This window comes from Hippichthys cyanospilos, chromosome 7, assembly GCF_059441005.1.
Source record: "Hippichthys cyanospilos isolate Australia breed blue-spotted pipefish chromosome 7, RoL_Hcya_1.0, whole genome shotgun sequence".
Classification (NCBI taxonomy): domain Eukaryota; kingdom Metazoa; phylum Chordata; class Actinopteri; order Syngnathiformes; family Syngnathidae; genus Hippichthys; species Hippichthys cyanospilos.
In genome coordinates, this window is record NC_142375.1 from 17,818,463 (window position 1) to 17,843,031 (window position 24,569).

General features: G+C 38.4%; 1 protein-coding gene across 1 annotated transcript in view; it reads right to left on the minus strand.

Moving 5' to 3' along the window:
* The window catches only part of usp43a (ubiquitin specific peptidase 43a), a 67,160-nt gene that overhangs the window by 30,210 nt on the left and 12,381 nt on the right, over positions 1-24,569 (minus strand). Inside the window, exons 3-4 of the mRNA XM_088420249.1 lie at positions 8,332-8,420; positions 2,036-2,128 (exon numbers count right to left, since the gene is read on the minus strand). Of these exons, the coding sequence (XP_088276375.1) occupies positions 2,036-2,128; positions 8,332-8,420 (182 nt within the window). The remainder of the gene's footprint in view (positions 1-2,035; positions 2,129-8,331; positions 8,421-24,569) is intronic.

Consider the following 24,569-nt stretch of genomic DNA (forward strand, 5'->3'; position numbering starts at 1 on the left):
GTTAGACTATAGGTAATCTTTTAACATTCCCGGAGATGACAGCAACTCCATTTAAAAAGGGCTGTAACATGGGAGTTCAACCTTTTGGAGAATGTAAGCGATTCACAATGTTGATTTCTCACCCAAAACACTGTAAAGTGTTACTTCCCTTCATTGAAGCTACCCTAAACATTCCTTATTCTGTGCGCTCAGGAGTAGCCCCGCCCCATCACATAAACATGACTTGCCAGTAAATACATGCTGACCTTATTCATCTATTTTTGTATTGTTTTGTTTCTGGAGTCGGCCAAGTAAACAGCATTTTCTGTTGAAAACGCCAAAGTGGCAAAAATATGTGTTTGGGAGCACACAGTCAGACTCTCTCAGCGTCTGTAGGTGAGTGGAACTATTGTTATGAATACTGTGTTCCCGCAGGAACCGATTTGATAAGAGGAGCGGGTGTTAGTGAGAGGGCTGCAAAGGCACTGTTTTGCATTTTAATGCCAGTAAAATGCCTGCACCCGAGAACCTTGTGAAGATGAGCAGTCAAGATGATGGATTGATGGATGGATGTTTCGTGGCCGGTCATCATTGAACGACGTCATGAAGGGGGTGAGGCAACCACATGGTCTGAGGCATGGGTTCCACAGGCATGACAATTTATTTCCTGTTTAGAAATATCTGTACCATAAAACTCGAAAAGTAGTTTAGTATCCAACAAACCCAGATTCCTTGTGTTTGGAGCATGAGCAGAGTACAAACAGATGACCTTTTTACAGGAAGGTAAAAAGAACAAACATTGCCAATATTCAGGTTTTAAAAGGGCTATGTAAACACAGCCAAAGATGAACTTTTTCAGGACTAAAAAAGGGGAGGTGTTTGACGCCCCCTGTGACTAATTAGGGCATAGCATCTATTAGAGGAATGGCCTTTTTTGAGTAAATATGATATTGTATATTGATACTGTAAAGAAATGAGAAATGATTTAGCGGCCCTTGAGGACACCACAAGCAACATAAATCCTGCAGCAGTCGGAAATTTGCACAACAAAGGCACTTGAGTCCAAAAAAACAAAAGACTCCAAAAAATTAGAAAAATGGGCCCTGTTGTACATTTTAATATCTTTTGATATGTAACATGCAATTTAGGGGGAAGGAATAGTTGATTTGTGACGCTGTTGCAGAAAATCCAATTTCACCAGCATGGATAATCTAATTTGTCTGAGTGTGAGTTTATATCTAATTGGATTATTTTCACATCTCTTCAACTCAACTCAAGTCAACTCCACTAAATTATGCGTTGTTGTTTTAATAATGTAGGATGCTGCCGGAAGAGACAGCAATATGAGAAATAGAAACAAGATGAGAGTGTAGAACGAAAGAGTAGAAAGCAACAGGAAATGGAGAAGCCATCTTTGTTGTTGCTTTGAGCAAGTGAGATAATATTGTATGTATTTGTCTGTTATTTGTGAAGCCTTTGAAGTCGGAGAAATCCAAAGCCACCCAAAAGTACTAAAGTTTAGCGAGTATTTATTTTTTTAATTGTATAATTGGCATTATCTGCAGGATACGGACATCGGTGACCTGATGTTAGTTTGCTTGTACTGTGGAGACCTGCGTCTCAGCATGTCTCTTCTTCAATACTACTGCAGTAAGAGCACAGACTCACACCAGCCTGTGTGCGAGCTAACTGTGTGTGCAATGAAATGGACCGAGGGTTGTCAGAGTGAACACAATTCGTTAGTCCCACTGTGGTCCGACAGCAGGAGGCACAAAACAAGGACATATTTATTAGAGATGATTGTAGAAAATTTTGTGACACTGAATTAATCATGTGGATCTTTGTTCTCTAGATCCTCAACGTCCTGGATATTTGTATATAAATAATACATTCTACTTTTACATCTCTGTGTCCTGTCTGTTTTCGGGTCGAAAAACAGTAACTTTTACAATTGGTATCCCTATAATGCATGACATGTATATGTTTTTAGTTTATGTGTTCACAGTAGTTCAACAGTGGGTGCCGGATTTGGAACTTGTGTTTTGCCGTACATCACCTGGTTTGTCGCAGAGGAATGGGTAGGGAGATGCATAAAAAGGGGTCAAAGGTGTTGCTCTGCTTAAGGCAATGAGGGCAAGTCAGAGATGACCTGGGGAGAAAAGACAAGAAAACAGAGAATAATATTTGACTTTTACCTAATATAATATAATTCCTTTTAATCAAAGGATACCTTCTCCCCCATTGTACAGTGCCTGTCAAAAGGTGGAAATATCTTCATGTGCAAATGATCTCAAATGCATAATAGAGGCCAAGAAATGTTAGAAATTATTACCAACACTTGACAATGCACAGCTGTGAACATTAAGTTACTACAAATCTTAAAAAGAAAATTCACATCATGAAGGTGACTGAAAATACACAGCTGTTATCTGGGCAAACAATATATAATTTGAAGTATCCACATTATGAAACATTCTTTTTTGATTAATTATTTGGGTTGCGTCGTAATTATGTCAATTTATTAAAATAGTTGAAGAATGTTTTTAACCAACAATTCATCAATCCATCCATCCATTTTCTAGAGCCACTTATCCTCACAAGGGTCGCAGGCTTGCTGGTGCCATCTCAGATGGCTTCGGGCAATAGGTGGGGGACACCCTGAACTGGTTGCCTGCCAATCGCAGGGCACAAACAACCATTCTCACACCCAATCACACCTATGGACAATTTAGTATGTCTAATTCACCTGCCATGCATGTTTTTTGGAGTGTGGGAGGAAGCCGGAGTGCCTGGAGGGAACCCACGTGGGAAGAACACATGGAGAGAACATGCAAATGCCACTACTCCACAATTCAGTAAATATTTAAATAATGAAAAAAAAAAATTGAGGATATTGTTTTTGCAACATTTGCTTGGACCTATATAAAAACAAACAACAAATAACCGTTTTATCAAATGGTGCATCCTCAACTTGACCTGAAAGCTTTAATTGTGTGTGTTTAAAAAAATAAAATAAAAAAGAAAATATTTGGGGAAAGAGGAATATATTTGTATGAGAGGTGACATGTGCTGTTAAGGTTTTCCACAGAGATTAATTTACTCTGCAAGTTAACTCTCCAACTATAATATCTGCAACCTAAGGTAATTACAGTTAACTGCTGTTAGTCTCCAGAGGGGAAATAGGAAGATATCATGGGCTGCTATATGTTAAGGATAATGCATTTGTTTTTAGATGTGTTGAAGCAGCATGCGGTTCTTTGCCTAAGGGCTTTTTCATACATGCTGGTAAAAAAAAAAAAGGCAATAAATGTATGTCTGAGATTGTGAAGCAGATCACTATTTAGTGTAAATCGGACAGCAGCTGTTGTGTTAGTCAGAAGCCTTTGTATACTGCATCTGCTCAATAAAAGCACTTTTCTTTGTTGTAAGGAAAGATAACCCTTAGTTTTTATGATACAATAAAAACACATTGTCACAAGAGAGGCATTTCTCTTAGGTGGATGACTCACCAAGTGACTAATTGGAACACACCGTCTATTATGTAGAGGGATGCCCACTATTTGAGGAAATCCTATATTACCGAATTTGTACCATACTTAGGATACTGAATTGCATTTTTTTCTCAGTGCATTCGAGTCCACTGCCACAAGGCTCATATCCCCTAAATCTTGCAGAGAAGTACCCATTAGGGAGTAGAAATGGCTTACATACGCAGGGTTGACCCGATGGACCGAGTGATATAAAGTATCAGTGCAGACTCAAAAACCTCTTAAGCATGGCGTCAGTGTGCAAGATAAGTTCACAGTCTGGTAATTTGCATGCACTACAGTGTGGATGAGAAGCCTTGAATTAGGCCATCTGGATAACAAAAATGGGCTGCTGTTCTGATCTTGAGCACAAAACAAAAACAAGACCAGCTGATTATTTCCAGCCCTCTGCAAAAAAAGAAGAAGCAAAAATTAGGTGATGATGACGGCAGCTGGAGGTGTCAGACAACGATGGGAAAACACAAGCAGTTGAGCAAAGCTACAAAGGGAATGACAACAAAGTGCAAAGGACCTCAATTGGGGCATGCGTGAACACAAGGTTAGGCATGGGACAGCCAAGTTGACAAAGTTGAGAAAAAAACGGCAAAAGGACACTGACAGCAACAGTCAAGCTCCTTACACACGTACACAATTTTTTTTTGTTTTTTTCTAATCGTAGTGGATACATCTCATTGACATAATGCATTTCCTAGCACCTAACCTGAACACAAAATCTATACCTAATCGCAATCAAATTTCAGCCCAAACCTATACTCGAAAAGCAAGGAATGACCTTCCAAAAAAGGCCTGAACTTTTGGGGTTCACCAAATTCGTCCCCACAAGTTTAAGTGATCTCCACAAAGACAGCAAAACACTGCATTTGGTTGGATGCAGCAAAAACCAAGGGAACATACACAAGGAGGGTTTTGTATCATAGTGGGGACATGCCATTGATATAATGCATTTCTTAGCAAGTCTTGACCCTCATAAAGAGGGCTGAACTTGTTGTGTCCCGCAAAAAGTGCGTGGTGCAAGGTTGCAAGAGGTCCCTAAAATGAAAGTACAACCCAGGATTTGGTCCCCACAGGGCATACACGCACTCACGCACACACACTTCATTCATCAATTCCATCCACCAACTTTCATTAGAAAGATCCACAGTCATCAATGATGGCAAACTCGTTGAATAAATCACTGTGTTCATTATAAATTGAGATTATTTTAAATAAACTTTAATCAACAAAGTCAATGAGCCAAAATGAAGATGCTGACTTAGAGATTCTTGAGGAGGAGATGTTCACTAAATGCATTATGCAGAGTCACCACTAGCTAATTTAAGCCTATCCACCATTTATGAAACCATCAACAGTGGATTTGATTTCATTTGTAAATTAAGCAGCCAATTAATATTTTGTTAATTATAGAGGTGAATACATGAAGAGTGAAGACACCATAATAAAATATGTATATAGACACCCCAGATTCTGAGTGATTTTCATACAGCTAGAAGAGCAATGTCAAAAGCAGAGACACTCTGGGATGTTTATTATGAACGGCTCACTCAAGCACAATTATAGATAAAAGATTTAGCTGTTTGTTTAATTTCACACTTGATGGGTGGGCAGGAATTCCAGAGAACTATTTTTATACAAGCAATTTAAAAGTACATTTATTTTCTGGGCCTGCTCTGTTTAATCTGGCAAAGGATGTCTTGTCTGTGAAGTGTACAATGAATTTAAGACAATCAAGGAATTGTGGAGAGAAATGTGCTCGCTTGTGTGTGTCAGAGAGATTTGTTGTGTGTCTTGAAAAGGGAAAATGATCCAAAAACACACAGCTGAAAAAACACAAAGTATTGGCAAAAGAGCAGGAATGTTCGATACCACTTTTTTCAAGACAGATACCAGTACAAGTACTCAACTCGTAAATAATCACTGATACCACAAGTACTTTGCTATATAGTACCACCTCCCAATGCAAAACAATGACAGATCATTTTAAAGAAAGACCTACCTATTCCAATATAGAATTTTCTCTACATTTTCATGAAAATTAATGGCAGTTTAATATTCTTCTAATTTGTCATTTTTAGCTTCTGATCGTGAGACTCCTCCAAGATAGCAGACTAGTATTACCTTGAAATAAGGCCAGGTAAGGGTACAAAAGAGAAAGCAAAAGAGGCTCCTGAAATGGGGAAACTTGACTGTAACTACAGAGTATTTTAGTGTTCGATTAGCTGTCAGTAACTGTGTAGATTAATCGATGAATTGGATTTAAAAATTTAATTGATTATTTTTACTGTATTTTCAACTTGGAAATGGATATTGGTTTGGTCCATAACTCACAATTATTTACTGTGATTTTAAATATTTGGGGCGGCAATTCAGATGATTTTGTGATATAGATGTATGACCTATTTTCGTTCAACATGCATTATATAAGGCCATCCATCATACATGTTAGATACAATTGTTTAGAGCTAGATGATGTCTTGGTGACAACAGGCCATTAAAAATAGACACCACAGAGTCAGAGTGACAGACAGAGAAGAAGAGCGAGGCTCCGACAAAAATGCATTCAAACACAAGCGTGGCGACACGGGCGAGCGCAGACTCCCTCGTCGGCAGCCCAACGCACAAGACAGCACGGGCTCTAATCGCAAACATTTATTCAGATCAGAGAACTTCGCTGACTCCCTCTGAGGAGCATCTATGGAAGATATGAAAGAAACGGGGAAGGATGACAGGAAGGGAGACCAATTGCTTAAGACGGAAAAGACTGAGTGGCAGTCGCGGGTCGACAAATGCGACACAAACAAAACCCAGTGAATGAAATTGCTCTGTTGTTACAGATGGCCACCTGCGCCTGACTATCACAGCAGCGAGATACGTTTGCAGCAAATGATTAGAGACAAAATGAAAATCAAGTGACCCTGGTGAGGATAAGCAGTTCAGAGAATGGATTGGTGGATGCTTTAATTGTTTTCAGTTGCTAGGCAACATGAACATTAGTGGGGCTGCCAGGTCCACTGATTCTGTTGTTTTAATTCATGGCTTTCATCACCAGTAAATAACAATGTTAGCATTGTTATTTAATTGTTTGTTTGTAAAGGGATACTTTACTTAATTACCCATTATCAGTAGTAAAAACCTGAAATTTTGCGTGTTATTGTGATATATTTTGCCTGTTTACACACGCAATTAAAAAACATTCTTTCCATTTGCGATCAACTGACTACTACATCACAGAAATCAAATCACATCTCAGCACTCAGGTGACGGCCATAATCATGAAACTCAAGCACATTTATTGTCATTTTAAGTCAGGAACAAGTGACAAAATGTGATTGTAAACATCATACATGAAAAACAATGCAGCTATTAAATTAAACAAAAATGGTAATGTTTTACTAAAAAAAAAAATTAAAGAGCCAACCAATTAAACCAGCAATGTCAAGCAATTAGCCTAATAATTTAGTGTAGGAAATGAATTAACTAAGAAGTGGCAGCAATTCCAGCAGCAGCCTTGTTGTCTCTTGACACTACAATTAGACCGAGCATGAATTGAACTTTTCATTGACTTTACATGTAATGTCAGTGTGAGGTCACGTAGAGTGAGAACTGTGTCGGGTGGCATGATTGACACATTTGAGGTGATGCGAGTGGGCGCGATCGCATTCAATTATGTTGTTAAGTTTCAACTAGAGGACACACACAACCTAGCAGTTAGTCCGGCAACAGAAAAGCCAAGCAAATGAACTTCATTTAGCCTACCAAGTAACTAGCCACGCAGTTAGTTTACAAAGATAGCTAAACTAGCGGTTAGCCTCGCAATGGCAAGAACCCATATTTTATTGTTGTTGCACTTTTAATAATTAACATAGCTCATTAGTAATAAGTGATTGTTTAATGAAGACATCACACTGACATTTATAACAGATTTTTGTTTGAATTATGTAAATGTTCCAGATGTGACCTCCATTTCTCCATTTGACACAAGCATGCATTATTTTCACTGTGATACACAAAGGACTCTCGTACACTTACACCGGCTATACTGTGTGTGAAAATTAAAACGGTATACACTACATTCAAATAGTATACATTAGTCCTTAAGAAGCCCCTCAATGAAGTAGAGGAGTGAAAACAATATCTTTTTCTCGTGTCCCCCAATGTTGCGATTCTTGCAGTTACACGATAAGCTTGTTAGCTGTGACGCTAAGGCAGCTAATCAGTGACAGAATGTCCAACTGTTAAAGCACCAATTCAACACTGCTGCGGACTTAACAGGAGCTGTCAATCAAACAGGTGATTACAAACCCACTGGGTGTGTTCGTGTGTGTGTGTCAGTGCGCGTGTGTTTGTTGCTCCTTTCACTGCTGCTCTATCTGATTGAATGTGTACAGGGTATTGGATTAAATCAGGAGGATTTCTCCCCTGGCTCAAATGAGACTCTTGTGCATTTCTATCCGTTCTTCTTGCGTGCCATTCAAGGCTATGTGGCATCACGTCCGATAGAGGGTAGCGGAACCATCTATTGCTTAATATCAAGTGGCCACAGAAATGGTAGACATGAACTTTTGTGTACGCACAAAGAATACGAACGCTGCCCCAAGGTTGCCAATTCGAATGCAAGTATGAACTGAGACTGCAGAAACCTGATCACAAACAAAGGTCTAGGATTTAAATGCTGAGCAGGTTTGGACTCAAGATGAATTTCATGATTCATAATGTTATTCATAAAAGTAATTATTAAGCAACATATTCAATATATTTAACCAAATAATCAAATTGCATACAACGAGAAATCTCTATAGATTCTTACCTGTACTGGGCCTGAAAGTGTTCCTGGACAAAACTGTGGCGGCCTCTGGGCTGCTGCGTGTTGGTCAGGTCCTCAAGTGAGCTGGGTCCCTGGAGACGCACGGGAAAGAACGTTTTTCAATTGAATCTCTCAATGCCTTTAAAGCTGCAGTTTCGAATTATATTGCCGCATGATGTCAGGAGAGCCCTCAATTCAGCTCACGAGGCATCAAAGAATGTGAGATGATATAAAGCGAGCCCCAATAATCAGTATATAATACACACACACCCCAAAAAACATCAGTGATTTGAAGACATGTAAAATCCCTGCAAACTCTAACAGCAGTTAAAACCAAATCTTAGCTTTACAAATAGCGGGGGAAAATTAAAGTAATCAAGAGGTTTATATTACATAAAATAGTAGATGACACATAAAATAGAGACAGATATAGGGTTATATACCCATCCAGAACTGATTTTCCATTACTGTTTCAAGATATTTTCAGTGACAACCGAGCTGATATGACACACATGAATCACACCCCAAACCTCAAGTTGTAGGCAAAAATACCTAACCTGCTAGCACACACACTGTCTGGTAACACGCCATGTGTCACTTTTTATTTAGGTCACTACATTTCTGAGTTATTTCAATCATTTAGGTGTGGAAGTCTATTCGGAAAGTGGCGTCTCAATCTTAACTGAGCCCTTTTACGAGGTGAGGTATACTTGTTAGTTGATGCCAGTCTAAATAGGATAGTAATTTTCTCAATTAAGCCTAGTTTTATAAACAGCCTTTTTTTGCTTAGCAAAGGAGCTAGCCCTAGCAAAAAAGACAACCTAGCACAGTAGTTCTCAAATGGGTACCCCTGGGGTTACTTGTAGGAAATCCAGGGGGTACTCGAGATTTTAAATAAAACAAACAAACACGCTTAAAATCCTATAAAAATAATTTAATTATTAAATTCATTAATTGTTTCAGGAAAATATAAGTACATAAAACAAACTTCATGTTCACTAGATTATTCAATTTCATTAATGTAAAAAGCCAGATTCTCCCACATACTAGAATGGTTCGACCCAACTTGTCATGTGCCACCTCTCATTACCTGTCAAGTTAATGATTTATTTTTGTGAACATATCTCTAATATGATCCAAAAAGAGGACATTTTAAGTTGAATATATTTCTGTGGACAAATATTTATTTAGAATTATTTCTTTTTGAGAACAGGTATGACACTTTATGTTGATTATTTTGGGGGGTAAATATTTATTAATAATTAATTTAATGGTTTATTTTTGTGAACAGTTATTTACTGGAACCCCCAAAACAGGATGCCTTGTTTTTAATTTGTTTCTGTGGCTATATATATTATACTGTGTGTGTGTGTGTATATATATATATATATATATATATATATATATATATATATATATATATATATATATATATATATATCAAATGAGAGCATATAAGAAAATATATTATCTAAAACACTTCTCACCCAATTATTTCGTTCTGCTGTGATCCATATATTAATCCACTGACATTGACAATGAGGTAAAAGCATGGACTTGTCTGTCTTGCCTGGAGATTCGGAAAGCACTGGCGCAGTGATCGGTTCGCCCCAGGGGATGTCGGCACTCTTTTCCCTAACACCAGAACATATGTTCTTATCAAATCCCAGCTGATTCCCTGCGGCGGGCGTTCATGTGGGACACTACTCGGCGTGCCTGAGCAGCTCGCTGGTAAACGCGTGGGAGTTTGGCGAGAAGTCAGACTGCGTATTTGGAGATGTCTTTACCTGGCACAACAAAAATGAGCAATAACTCACTAGCAATAACTGCGGTAGTCATTATTATTGTGTGCCATTATAAATTAGATGTTAAATTGTGCCACTTTTATTTTTTTTTAATTTGTTTTGTTTTCATTCTAAAAGTTTCTCAAGGTGCTGCACAATTTTCAAGTTCCTGTATTGTCTTGCACCTCCTATGGGAGATCCTCTTTATCATGGTAACATCTCAAGCCAGTGTTTCCAACTCTCCAGCAAGGAAAGTAGATATTGGCTGTCCTAAAAGTCGCTTTAATTAGGAAAACGATGTCATCACCTAATTTGCATGAACTTGTACGGACACTGTAGTGTAGGGGATACGAATAATGTCATTGGAAAGATAAAAAGTCAGTAAAAAAAAAAAAATCTTTAGAACGGCAAATGAACTTTCTTCTGTTGGGTTATTCTATGTTGCCTTTGAAACAAGCCTTCACTTCTCAAAATAACTTCATGATTTAAGACAAAAACACCAGAAAAAGTCACAAAACGTTTCACTAGTCACTTTGGTAGCAAAAAAATAAGTTGCCAAGGAGCTTTGGGAAGATGCCAGATTTAGCGAGAATGTCCCCACATTGGCATCACTGCCTCAAACGGGTTTCATATTTGCCTTTCGGCTTGTTCCATAAATGGTCACCACAGTGCTTCATACTTTTTTTTTTTAATCTAATCTGCATCGTCCACTCTAAAACGAACTGCTCCCTCACTTCATCTATCAACTTACCGAATGGATTGCTCTGTCTCTCTCCAGTTCTCTCCCCAAGTGAACCACAGAAGACACATAGTCAATGTGTCTGGTAGGTTCAAAACTTATCAGTAGCAACAGCAATCGTGTCATGATGACAGCATCAAAGTATGCAGTTTTGATCAACATCTATTCAACTGCTTCTGAAAAGTAATCGGGCACTCGAGTGCTGCTAGCTAGCGGCTAATTTCTCAGAATAGTTGAACATGAACAAAATAAAAAAATTGTTTAAAAAGTGCCAAATCAATAAACATTAATGCAAATGGTAACTACAGCTTTTTTACAACGATTTTACTTGTGCGCATGACAAAAAGCCATCCATGATGCAGCAAACTAAGATTTGTCTCATCTTTAATGGTCATGTTCTTTTTTAGAAATATAAGCATGTCAACAATGCAAGGGGCCAACTGTGCTCTTTGAGCACTAACTATACCACCTGCTGTGGAAAAGAAGCGAACTGGCAACTGAGGTCGCATTAAACGCTCAGTGAAAGTAGCATAAACATGTTAGCCGCGTTAGTTTACTGCATTTACTACAGCTGTACCAAGTCATTGGCTGTGGGGTCCAGTGGTGTTGCAAAAACTTGTTCCTCAATTGGAAAACCAAAATGTTGCCACACAGATGATTTAAAAGTAAATCGGAGCATCCTGCATTTCTCCTTCTACTTTTCAATTATTGGCAGATTGCAAACACTGTTTAGGTGCATGACGCCACCTTCTATACGAGAGTTAGCACTCACGCCCATCCATCAACCTCGATTCCCTCCATTACACTTCTGGCTCCTTAAGCCGTACCTTACTAAAATGGAAAAGGAAATGAATCTCGTGGCATGCTGGAACGAGAAATCTTGTGGAGTTTGAACTCGCAAGATCTCGCTTTGTGCGATCTCGTCCCAATCCCTAATGTTTACTCATGCTTAATCATTTGTAAACAATGGCTCAGAGGGAAAATGGTGAGAGATAGATAGTGAGTCAAAAAGAGGAGGGAAGTTTGGTGGTGGTGGGTGTGGTTGGCTTATGGGTCATCACAGGTCGGTCTCCATCCATCTAAACAAAATGCTGTCGGGGCAATAAAGCGGCTGACTCACAACAATCTTTTCAATTGTGGACGGCTGCTGTTAATTCGCTCTATTCATGAGGGGCTTCCAGGAACAAGATGGCCTGTGAGATAATGATAGAAGTACAGGCTTTTGAAACCCCGCTCAACTCTCTGGCTCGCTGTGTTCTTATTTACCTATTTATAGACCGGGCTTGTTAGAACAAAAGGCAAATAGCACATCAGTGTACAGTATATCTGCTCCAGCGCCATTCCTTGGTCAAATCCTAGCAGAGCAGAGTGCAGTGAGACTTGCCATTCTGGCTGTTGCCATGGAGATGTCTGTCTGGCCAAAAACAAAAGGCAAGGAGAGAAATTAAACAGCCTCTGACAAGGGTCACTGGTATGGCTCAGGAGTGCCAATGCTGGCTCAGCCAGCACAGGAGAGAGCTGGCCCAGTCGGGACAATCTCCGGCCGGCTTCAGAAATTCAGGACCAAACATACTGTACTGATGACATTAGTTGTGATGAGTGAATGGATTGATTACCCTCTGAAGAGGACTGATCTGAATCAAGTGTGTGATTTGGGTTGACCCGTAATGTGCCAAAAGAATCATGAGCAGTATTGGAGACGTTGCCTGAAGAGACTGACGTTGCATGGTAATCTTCATAGATTTTTTGTCATTAAAATGAGCTTGTGGTGCATCACTCATCATTGGCTCGGTGGGTTTTGGCAGCACCCACCCGTTTCACTTCTAACCCAATACTCTTCAAATTTAGCAATGGGAAAATATATCAACACCAAAATGCTAAAGCCACCTAGTGGTAGAGTAATTCTATGCACATTTAGCACAATACATATGCAGTATATCAGGGATGCTCAATGCGTTGCCCACCTAGCTATTTAGGTCACTTGCATGAGACTTCACACAAAAAAAAGGACAAAAAAAAATACAATCAATCAAGGAAAAAGGAATGTCAAAGAATGTCAAATGAAAAAATAAAAAAATAAAACCTCGGTCGTCGCTTGATGTTGTAGTTAGCACCCTGAATTGACAGTAAACTTCCAGAACAACATTGTTCACAATGGAGCCTTCTCACTCAGGGAACGAAAAATTATCAAGTTGGTTGAGCATTCTCATGATTATGCCGATGCTTTTGTGAGAAACTTTAAAATAAAAACGTACCAAGGCCATTTGTGTCATGTTAATTGTGCCATAAGTACACAATAATGTACAGTATATTTCTTGTGGCTGACTCCCTCATGTTTGGCTTTGACTATGATACAATATCTTAACAGGCAGTGCATTGTCCCATATGTCTCGTACCACTTCTAAAAAAAACACAGACAATGTCCTGTTAGTCCCCATAAAAAAGCAATGAATTCTTATCAGTCTCTATTTGACAATTGTAATTGTTAGCCAATCTGGTGACTGGTGGTTGTGTTATTACTTTAATGAAAGCTAAATGTTATCTATTGCACTTAAAAAGACAATTATACAACCTTTCTTGCTGGGTCCTGGTGTTGTGCCAATATTGTATAACTTGGGTCTCCTGCCCCTGGAACTTGAGTTGACATGCGGCTGCTCTGACTTTGGTATATCAAATAAATTGTCAAATCTTTCCATGTATCCCCTGCAGATTAGTCATTGATGCTATGTGCAGTGATTTTTGATGGGTTCTGGTGCAATTTAAACACGTCTTGATGTCCTACTCTCTAAGTGGGGCTGGGCAATATGAAAATCTCAAGTTCTTTGAGTCATTCTGGACAATTACAATTTTAATTCATGTAATAAACCTAAAAATCATTTTCTTTTTCAAAAATGTTAAATTTATTCAAAAACAAATCTAACATATATCCTGAATTATTGTATGAATCTATTTGCTATGGCTGCATTTCTTGTTCCACCTGTCAACAAACATCAGAAAATCACAACCAATTAAGGAAGACAAACCTGGAAATTTGGGTGTGGTAGGAGGGAACAAACAGTAAACAAAGCAGGAAAAACAGCCTCCCAAGATGCATCTTGAAAGCAGTTAGTAAACATACCAGCGGGACCAGTTCTGCTATCACGAACGGGATGACTGACAGTAATGAGTGAGGACAAATTTGACAGAAATGCCACTTAGGATTTCTGATTTTTCATCCCTTTTGCTACTTGCCTGCCAGCAGGAGTTTTGTTTTTGTTTTGTGTTTTATCTTTTCAAATGCTGTGGTGTACAGGTGACTAACATGAGTATGAAAATAAAACTCACTGAAGTGATACTTAAGCTTTTCAATCAATACCAAATCAAATCACATTATGAATAATCAATAAAGTATCAAATTGGATTGTGGCGTCCTTAACAATACCCAGGGCTAATTTAGATTGTTCAATTAATCTAAGATTCATTATTTTTGAAGATTATTAGATAAACGTAATCAGAGAAAACCCATTCAAACCCAAGCACAGGAGAGCATGTAAACTCCACACAGGAAGGCTGTGGAATCAGTTGTCCACCATGAAGTCCACAAAAGACCACACAGTATAAATCTAACCCATGTGCATATGAAAAAGGATAAGATGATTTCATCAACTACTGTGAAGATGATATGGAGGAAAATGAACTGTATTAACTGTATGAGGGGGGTATTACATCAGATCCTAACCCTAAATTTGTGCTCACCTTCCTGCTGGGATGAAAGGAGAACCAAAAGCGAAGGAGCAGCAAGCAGAATAATCTTATGTATTTTGTGAAATACTGGAATAGCAAATCTGAAGCTGAGTAGTACCTAAAAATACAGATTTCTAACTTGAATATACTTTGAAAAAAATCTAGCATCTCTCTCATGCTTTTATAATTCATTGCTAGGCCTAAAAATGTATTCAACAAAAGGAAGGGGGATGGGAGACATGAAGACACACAGTAACAACCCCCATCCATTTATTTTCCATTCAATCAAGTCTGTCTACTCTCTCTCTAAGGGAGGACACAAAAGTTCATCTCTCAAAGGTCTATTTAAAGAAATATCAGTTGCTTGAATTAAATATTTCCTTACAGGACTTTGAATCATCCATTAAAAGCCTTCCCAGAAGAATGCTATTTGGCAGTCAAGAGTCATTAATGCCCATTTTTACAGTGGCCACTGGGACAGGATCATGCATACATGCATGTATTGAACATAACCCAGGAAAAGAGAAGGACAGCGCAACCACACACATACTTAAGGTAAGGTTGATATGAGGACAATCTTTCAGAAATTAGTGTCATAAATTTATTGAAAAAGGGCAAAAACATGTATTATGAGAGATCTAGAAACATCTCTTCTCATCAACTTCCCAGTCCGAATCCGAGTCTCCGGCTACTCCGGCTTCTTCCCACATTCCAAAAACATGCACAGCAGGCGAACTGAACATGCTAAATTGTCCTTAGGTGTGATTGGGTGCGTGAATGGTTGTTCATCTCTGTTACCCCTGCAATGGGCTGGCAACCAGTTCAGGGTGTCCCCCGTCTGCTGCCCGAAGCCTGCTAGAACAAGCACCCGTAAGCCTGTGACCTTTGTGAGGATAAGCGGCTTCAGAAAATAAAAGCCAAACTCTCAGTAACCTACGTTGAATAATAAAAAATCCAAATCCCCCAACCCACCAATGCACGCGAGGCCCCATCTTTAACAAATGAATTGCTCATTTTTGATTGACGCTAAGATGTAATATTTTTCGAAAGTTAGTGTACCTGCAGCATGTTGCCAATTAAATGATCTTTAATTATCATTTCATCATTTCCCGGGGAGAGAAATTTGTCTAACTTAATTAACTTTGAAAAACGACTTCTGCGATCGAACAACAAATCCTGCCAGAGAGATTATCTTGTTAATTGAACAGAAACCCAAGGAGACAGCCATTAAATGATACAGACCATTGGCTATTACACCAGTCAGTGATGCTTAATGAAGCTTATTTTGTGTCTTAAATGCTGCACAGTTGTTTCCCATTAGATCTATCATTAGTTCAAGGAAACACTAAAATCATTCATCGAATTTAACAACCTTAAAAGTAATTACATTTAAATTGGCAGGGGTTAACAGGCAAAGAAAGGACAGCTAGTACAATCTGCCAAATGTATTACGCAAAATGGCATGTATACACTATTTATGGGTGGTATTTCAAAAGTTCCTTTTATTCTTGAAGTTTGAGTGGTTTCTCAGTGCCACCGACCACAGCTAAAAAAATAAATCTTTAGGAGTGATGCTACTCAAATTGTTCCTTGTCTCTTTTCATAAGAGCAGACATGTTGAATTTTTCATATCTCCCTGCCGTGTTGACATTTCATTGAAGACAGGTGGGTTGAACTGCCACCGCTTCAGATTCCTCCAGTCTGGTTACAAATATTTTATTTGTTGGTCAATATATTTGCAGTGGTTTACAAGTTTGTCTAGTTCAACACCAAGTATGTGTTTGCTTTAAGGACAAAATTGGACACTTTGGACCTCTGCAAAAAAAGAAAAAATCGTCTTGGACCTTCTGCATTCTGGTTACCACCTCTTCCAGCTTTTCCCTTCAGATAGGAGCTATCATAGGTCCACGTACACTAAAACCAGCTCAAACAGCTACTTTCCTCTTGCCAAAAATACCCTAACCAGATGACTCAAAATTACGTAGCAGCACTAAGCAAATGCCTTTAAGATAAAAAAAAGTCAATAAATATTTTACTTTGATGCTTCTCCACACTTAATACCACAAACGAGGAATTCCACTGACATTCATGTGGATTGTGGCACGTTAGAAGTTATAGCATATGATTTTAATGGAAAATCATCAGCCAATCAGTGAAAGGGGTTCCCACAGTGACAGACAAAATGAATGTTTCCAGGATAGATTTTGAGGAAATATTGCTATTTTGTGTTAAAGCCTTTTTGGATCATATTTTCCACAGGTGATAACACACAAAACAACCCGCAAGCAAACAAACAGACAGACAAATAAATAAAACATATTTAACTCAATTTCTCTTCCAAACATTATTGGATATTTCTACAACCAATGTTTTGATGGATTTTTGTTTTGACAAGTCTTAGCATGTCTTTATTTTCAGGTTTTCCTTTTATATATGTATTTTTAAATTCCCCACCTCCCCTTTCTCCATGGTTAGCATTCTATACTACCTACAACAGAATTTTCTTCTATCAATATTGGCACGATGAACTTCAAATTTACAGATGCAATGTCTGATCTTGTGGCAATGTTTAACGTGACACAGTGGTAGCAATCACAGAAAATTCCAGCCACTATAATTTATTTTATCAAATTATCAAACACACATACTGTCAAGTCAAAGTCAAAGTCAAGTTTATTGTCAATTTCTTCACATGTGCTTAACATACAAAGGAATCGAAATAGCGTTTCTCACTATCCTCTGCGTTTTACATGTACAATAAGAAAGTGCAGGTGCGCAAGATGAGACAAACCTAAAAACTAGATACTTATCTATAGTAATGTAAAGTGCAGTATGTTAGTAAGTAAGTACTGAGGCCACCATTTGAAGAAACATTCATTTTTGGTTGCTTATTGCATCAAATAACATCAGATGAGGTTAGTTTGTACAACATGTGTCTTATATATGCCTTCTTATTGCATCAAATATCATCAGATGAGGTTAGTTTGTACAACCTGTGTCTTGTATATACCAGGAAAATTAAAAAAAATATTCAAAATCCGCAATTCCTCTCCATCCATTGTCAATACTTTGTATATGTTTCTCTTGCTGGGTAATTGTTCATTCATCCAATCAAATAACATCAAACAAGGAAGCAAACTCCATATTTGCTCCCATCCCACACAGCTGCAAGCAGCACAGCTGCAGGTTGTAATGGTCTGAGGCAAAGCACGCAGTCATTCATTCCTCTCTGGATGAAAAGTCAAGATATTATTCCAGGAAAGTAGCTTTTAAAAAAAGATACTTAAGTGAATCTTGGATGAAGCCAGAAGGCAGAAATGTATGCTGAGAATAATTTCACAAAGCTCAAGTTTTATTTGAAAGTTTCTTCCAGACTTGTCCTGGTTTAATCCCTTAAAATGAGGGTATAGGAGGGCACAGTGCAGGGGGATTACGTGACCTGTGCATTCCAACCAGAGACAGCTTCACCATGATAAAAAGTATAAAAATATCACCTAAACATTGGCTTTCATCACTCTTCCATGTCCCTCCTGATAAATAGGAACACCAGTTTGATATGTCCTTTCATTACAACGGCAAGAGTCTCTTTTATAGGTGGGTTGAGCACTAAAATGATTTAAAAAAACAAACATTTTGGTTGTCTCTTTCAGGGGTTCTCACTCTCCATCTCTATCTGCAGGAATTTGTGGCATCTCAGAAATGCCACAAGCAGTTAAAATCATGTTGCTAGCCAAGGGAGGCAGGCTTATGCTTCTTTGACTTATCCTATCGAAGACATCGGAGGGTGTCGCGTGATCAATGAAGCATTTTTTGTAAAGCAGCACAATGAAATAGCACCACCGGCTGTCAAAATAAGTTTAATGCTAGATTGCCTTTGTCACAGTGATCATGAATCACCTCTTTTAGTAGTTGTTACGGCAGCCCTGAGCAACTGTGATGTCATTTTCTGTCGACAGCAAGTGAAAAATTGCCACCCCCTGAGATGGATGAAAATGGGTGGAATTTGCTGCTTTTCATATATTCCACAAATGCAATACAGTATTAGCACAATTTGAATGCCTTGTTTAGGGTAGTGGGAGAAAGGTTTTGGGTTGAGATACAATTTTGTTAATATCGACCTTTGTTTCCTTAGCTTGAAGTTGGTTACATTTTGCATACTCATTAAACACTTACTCCTGCAACTACGTAATCAAAAATGAAACACACATATGTTGTATGACAGTACTCCAATTGTTACTATTGCGCTAAGACTACCCATTGCAATTATGTATAAGAAGGTCCTGACTGACTTTTTGCTTTTTAATACTTGGTCTTAAAGAGATGGAAGTGGTTTAAGTTGCATCAGTAGAAATGTGTTTAGGTTGTCACTGCCTGAATTTTAGAAGGTCAGCCCCGCTAAAGTTAGTCAACATCTAAAACCGAGAAACTATTCATAAGCAAGATGTGAATGAGACAATACCCGTGATAGCAGCCTCTTCCTAATATAATCATTTTGATATAGCTGAACTAACCTATGAGCACTTTAGTATTTAAAGAAAAGGCTGAAAAATATGTATTTTTTCAAATAAACTGTTTGATATCCAGTCTTTGATCCCACTGATGCATTTACAGCTTATAACACATCAGCTCCCACCAGTATGCAACACCGCTGCCTGTCAGCTGACTTGTCTGATTTGACATTTACCCTCTCACCCTTCCCTCCCCTGGAGAACACGGGCCAAACTCTCATGGTGAGCTATCAAACTCACTATTTCTGTCCATGTCGATAAGCCCTTGCTGGCTGCCTCCGCCGCGTTTCTCACTGACCCGATTTCAAAGTCTCTGCAGTTGGCTGCGGGGACCAGAGAATTCCCCACCACACACTCCATTCTGTCACAGTGAACCCCCCTCCTGCGGCATAAAAGGGCCAAAGCACTATTGACATTCAAAACGGAATAATGCATACATAATGCCTGGACCCTGATGTGGTGTTGCACTGGCAATCCACTGAGCTGTCGACGGGAATGGGATGGAGCAGTTCTTAAATGCACTCACTTGAAATAGAATTCATGGTGTGGACCTGAGGCTGAATGTAACTATTTTCTGTGCTCACTTTGTGGGCGCTCATTGGAGATCTATGCCTCTGTCAAACAAAAGCAAACGTTTCCTGCTCTGTTCTCACAAAAATGTGAGGCTATTTCTGCCAAGTTTTATCACACCTGTTTGAAAGATACCTTTTAGGCTTTCGGGGTAAAAGCGGATGCAGTTGCACCAAATCTGCCGAGGCCAAACAATCATAGATATGTCTGATCTCCTGAACCTCCTGACAAACCACCAGCACACTCCAGTCCAGGAAGTTTTAGAAATGCATATTACAATGTGGGCATTGCTTTTCTTTTTGAGTGGCCTCGGTGCAACCAAAACATAACTGAAAATTAGGGATGCATGATAACCTTTTCATCTTCAGTAATAATTAGTGCTGAGAATTTGTGCACAAGGTGTCAACTTGAATTGAGACATGAATTAGCCATTGAAAATTAAGGCTGAATCATAATATTCGGATTTGAGTAAAAATGGGTTATTGCATTTTGTCATCAGGTTAGGGGTTAGGGTATGGGTTAAGGTTAGGGTTAAAGGTTAAGGGAAAAGTAGATTAAGTTGATTGATTTGAAATCATTTGGCAATATTGTCTTGTGTATGTAAATATGTAAAGTGAATCCAGATTTTTTCTGGACACAGCTTTAGCAATCAGTCAATTGGAGAAAAAAGATGATTACAGTACAATGAAAAAACAATTTCAAACGTACTTTTACTCAGAGATTGCATGAGCTGCACATGCTTAATTTTTCCTGCTTGATTATGCAAATGTATAACAATAAATGGCATCGGAGTTCAATGATGCAGGAGTGTCTCATGTCTGGGGCATGAGGAATGAAACCAAATTAAATTTTGCATGTTTGTAATTATCCTTTTGACAAACATGTGCTGATGGAACATTACCACAAACCTACAACATGACATAATAATTAATTACGACATTTTTATTGTGTCCCTAGCCTGTTTGTTCATTATTATCACATTTATCTTGCTCAGGTCAAGAGGAAACTCGACTTTATTCCAGCGAGAGGAGGGGCACACCCGGTATTGGTCTCCAGGCAATCACATTGGGACATTCACACCTAAGAGTTACAAAGTGGGAGCACAAAGACATTCACATCTGTGACAAAGAAGACCTAGGCTATTAACCCACCAAGGGGCAAACGCTGGCAAGTGTTTGTGAATATAGCGGCTATTTTGATCTCTTTTAGGGTTCGTTCAATGTTGCCAGATGTTGCTTGTCTCGAGGAAATTTTGAACACGTAAATAATAACGCCTGGCCACCTCCGTGTGACCTCGGTTGACCTTGAACAAACACTGAAAGATCTCAAAAGTGCCAATACTTTCGTGGACACTCGCCAGCATTCACCCCTCAGTGTGCTACCGGCTATAAAAATACATTAAGAGTTGTGTTTACACAAGCATACGGTGTTATGTTGCCGGTACACAAAACTGTGATAATTTGGTTGTTTTTTCCATTTGAGGGGTCAATCTTAAGTGAACTTAATATCGTTATGTTTTGTTAAATTGCTCAGCCAGTTTACAATTCTTGTCCCAAAGAACAACAAGTCGGAAAGTATGGAAATACATTCAAATTAAAAGGGCCTAAGTCAAAGAATTCAAGCTATTACCTCTTTGAAATGCATAGCTGCTTGAAAGTCATTTCAAATCATAAAGCATTATTCACTTCATGGAGCTGACTGAGGAAATACCAAGATGTGCAAAGCCATTATTTGGGCAAAAGGTGCACAATTGGAATAAGCTAAATGATAAAACATTCTGTTTTGAGACACATTTTTTATGTGAACCCAAAAAATTCTATCAAGATTTCTTCATAATGTCAATGACCTAAAGAGCTTTTACCATGTTATTTTAAACTTTCGACAGTGAAGCATATGCAATCAAATTACATTTTGCACATTGGCCATTTAAATTCTTATTAAATATGAAGTTTTCTGTTAGCTACATTTCTAACCAAGAAGTGAAAGTGATAATTGATTGAAGCTGCACCTCTCACAGTGTGGCTGCCTCACACCCTTCATGACATCATCCATCCTTTTTCTTGACTGCTCATACTCACGAGGGAAGCGGGTTCCTGGAGCCTAGCCCAGCGGTGAATGCGAGAGAATGACTGACCCAAAAAACATGTTTTTTCCTGACATTAAAATGCAAAACAGTGACAAAAGACTACACACACTAAAGACCCGTTTCTATTCCGTTCCTGTTGGAGTGCAAAATAAGCAATGAATGCTTGGAAATGCATCAATGAGGAAAAAAAACCAAAACACATTGGTGTTGTTTAGGGTGAGAAATCAACATTGGAACATGGTTTAAATCCCCAAAGAGTTGAACTCCTTTGATGAAATCCAGGACATTTTTATATGGGGAAAAAAAAGAAAAAACATTAAGTCAGAGGATGTTTTCAAACTTTTGATTGGTGCTGTATTTTTATACAAACTCTGACCTAAAGCATTAAACTACGACAGATACATTGAAAAAACTACGGCGAATTATCTCTAAAGAAACTCGGATTATTGGATGTTTTCAGAAATTGATATTTTTTTAATCTAAACTTTTCCAATTTAGAGAGTGACAGAAAGTAAAAAGCGTGCACAAAGCTGCGACTGTTCCTATCTGTCTTGAGCTTACTAAAGAATGCTACATTTGTAGTGCCTTGCAAACAAGCGGAGGGAAACCAAACAGGTTTAGCGAGATCCCATTGGAAATCATACTGTGTTAACATTCCTGAGCTGCCTTTGTGTTTGTTACATAATATTGCTGGGGCCAACCTATGAAACAGGTGACACCGCTCCTGTTACCTGGTACAATGCGTGTAGAGCCTAATGCAATCCAGCATTGGACAAACAAATCCACACATCTGTCGCAAATAGGCTTGAAATGTAACATAATGCCTCTGGAATAAATCCATCATGTTTGATAGTACAGTCTGTCTTTGATGGATGATGATAACGCTACTAAATTAAAATGTCGACAGTGAGCTGTGACAATATTAGAAAATTATAGATATAGATCAACGCTGCAAAATCGCAGCCCATCTGAGTCACCCAAGTGGGGTTTCGAATAAATCATTATATCCAGCCCATCCATCTTTGCGCTAAACGGCTCATTGCATTCAGGCTCATGGGGAGGTGGGGCTGGAACCTATCCCAGCATGCTTTGGCAGAAAGGTCGCGTAACGCCTGCCCAGACAGGTCACTCATCGATAAAATGCAGAGAAACACTTTTGTATCCACTCTTGCACAACAGCACAATTTAATGCCTTTTGATCAACTAGGGAAATTAAAACAATCATTCTCTCACTTCCCCAGAGAAATACATAAGGGTATTGATTCTATATGTTCAAGTACAAGTGAAACTGTTTGCAGTTTACAGAAGAGTATAGAGTGTAGTGAGTGTCATCAATGATTCAATGACTGATTTTTTTTTTTTTTTCCTGTAACTCACTTGGAAAGTCTACACTATAACCCCTAAATCTATGACAATTAATTGCAAAACCCTTTTTCTATTCTTATAATTCTGTTTACAATGAGGGAGTGCGTAATTGGATTGCAGGTGCTGCCCGATCAAGCAAAGAGCCAAATGCTTGCACAGCTAAAACAATTCAACTGGGTGCAAAATATAGATGCTGAAAAAAAGACTTGTACATTACAAAAGTTGTAAATTATTTGATAAATTCTATTGGGTAGAGTTCTATCTATAATAATTTTTTTTTCACAATTACATTTTCTTAATGTGTAACTTACTATTCTGAGTTGTACATTCCTGAAACTGCAAAAGGAACAAAACCAGTGACAGAAGAAGAGTTAAAGCGACACTGTGTAAGATTTAGACCATTTGTAACTATAATGGAATAAATGAAAAGATTATAAATTAAAAAAAAACAACTTGCAAATAAATGTGTTCTTAACAACCAAAATTGTGTTTTAAATATAACCGTAGGTCTAGTTATCATTAAATTATATTACACAGGGGTGGCACTTCCGGAGGCTGCCAAGTTTGTCTACATCCCCCAAAAGAGAGAATTGTTTTGATGTTCTAATATTTATAGTCCTGACTGTGTGAATGACAATACAAAAATTTAGCACTTAGTAAAGAACAAACCTCTGAATTAACATTCACCCAAATGTGCACTAAACTGGATTGGAGTGCTTCTTGGCTCATTATACTTGAAAATATGAAGATCATTTAGTTAAATGCCCAGCCCTTATGTTTAGCATATAAAGGTTACATGTACATAGCTAATGTTTACGCCAAAGCAATGATCCAGCATGAGGGTCCAAAGCCGGAGTTCCGACATTGTCATATTATCAGCAGAATATGAACAATGATATGATTGTGTGATACAATGAAATTTGGTTACAAAGCGGATCAACTGGAAAAAAAATAAATAAACAAAAGATGATCCCGACTAAGAAAAGCAAAAGCTCCGCCTGCTAGATTTAGTGAAGGAAAGCCAGCATTATTATAACCCTGGCAGCCTAATGAGAGCCCCGGTCTTAAGATTTGGCAAAAACAATGCTATTAAGGAGAAAGGACTGTGAATATAAAAAAGAAGATACTTTATTGAAAAAAATATCATGCTTATCAAGTGTTTTGTAATGTCACAGGCCATATTTTATAAACCTCCATGAGAACAACTTTACAATATGACACACCTGCTTCAACTGGCAGCATAGCACCACAAATTTTAAAAATATTATTGTCAATCGGCTCATGTCGAGATAAAAGGTCTAAAACAAAGTCATGATGTGTCTGACCTACTCATTCCCGGCATTAAGCTGAGCACCTCTCCAAAGATCAAGGTTAAGGGATAAAAAACAGACACTGCCAGCATAAAGAGAAACAACATGTGAAGCTTCTTTCATTCGCTCACAGAAGCACTTCATACACAGTCCGGA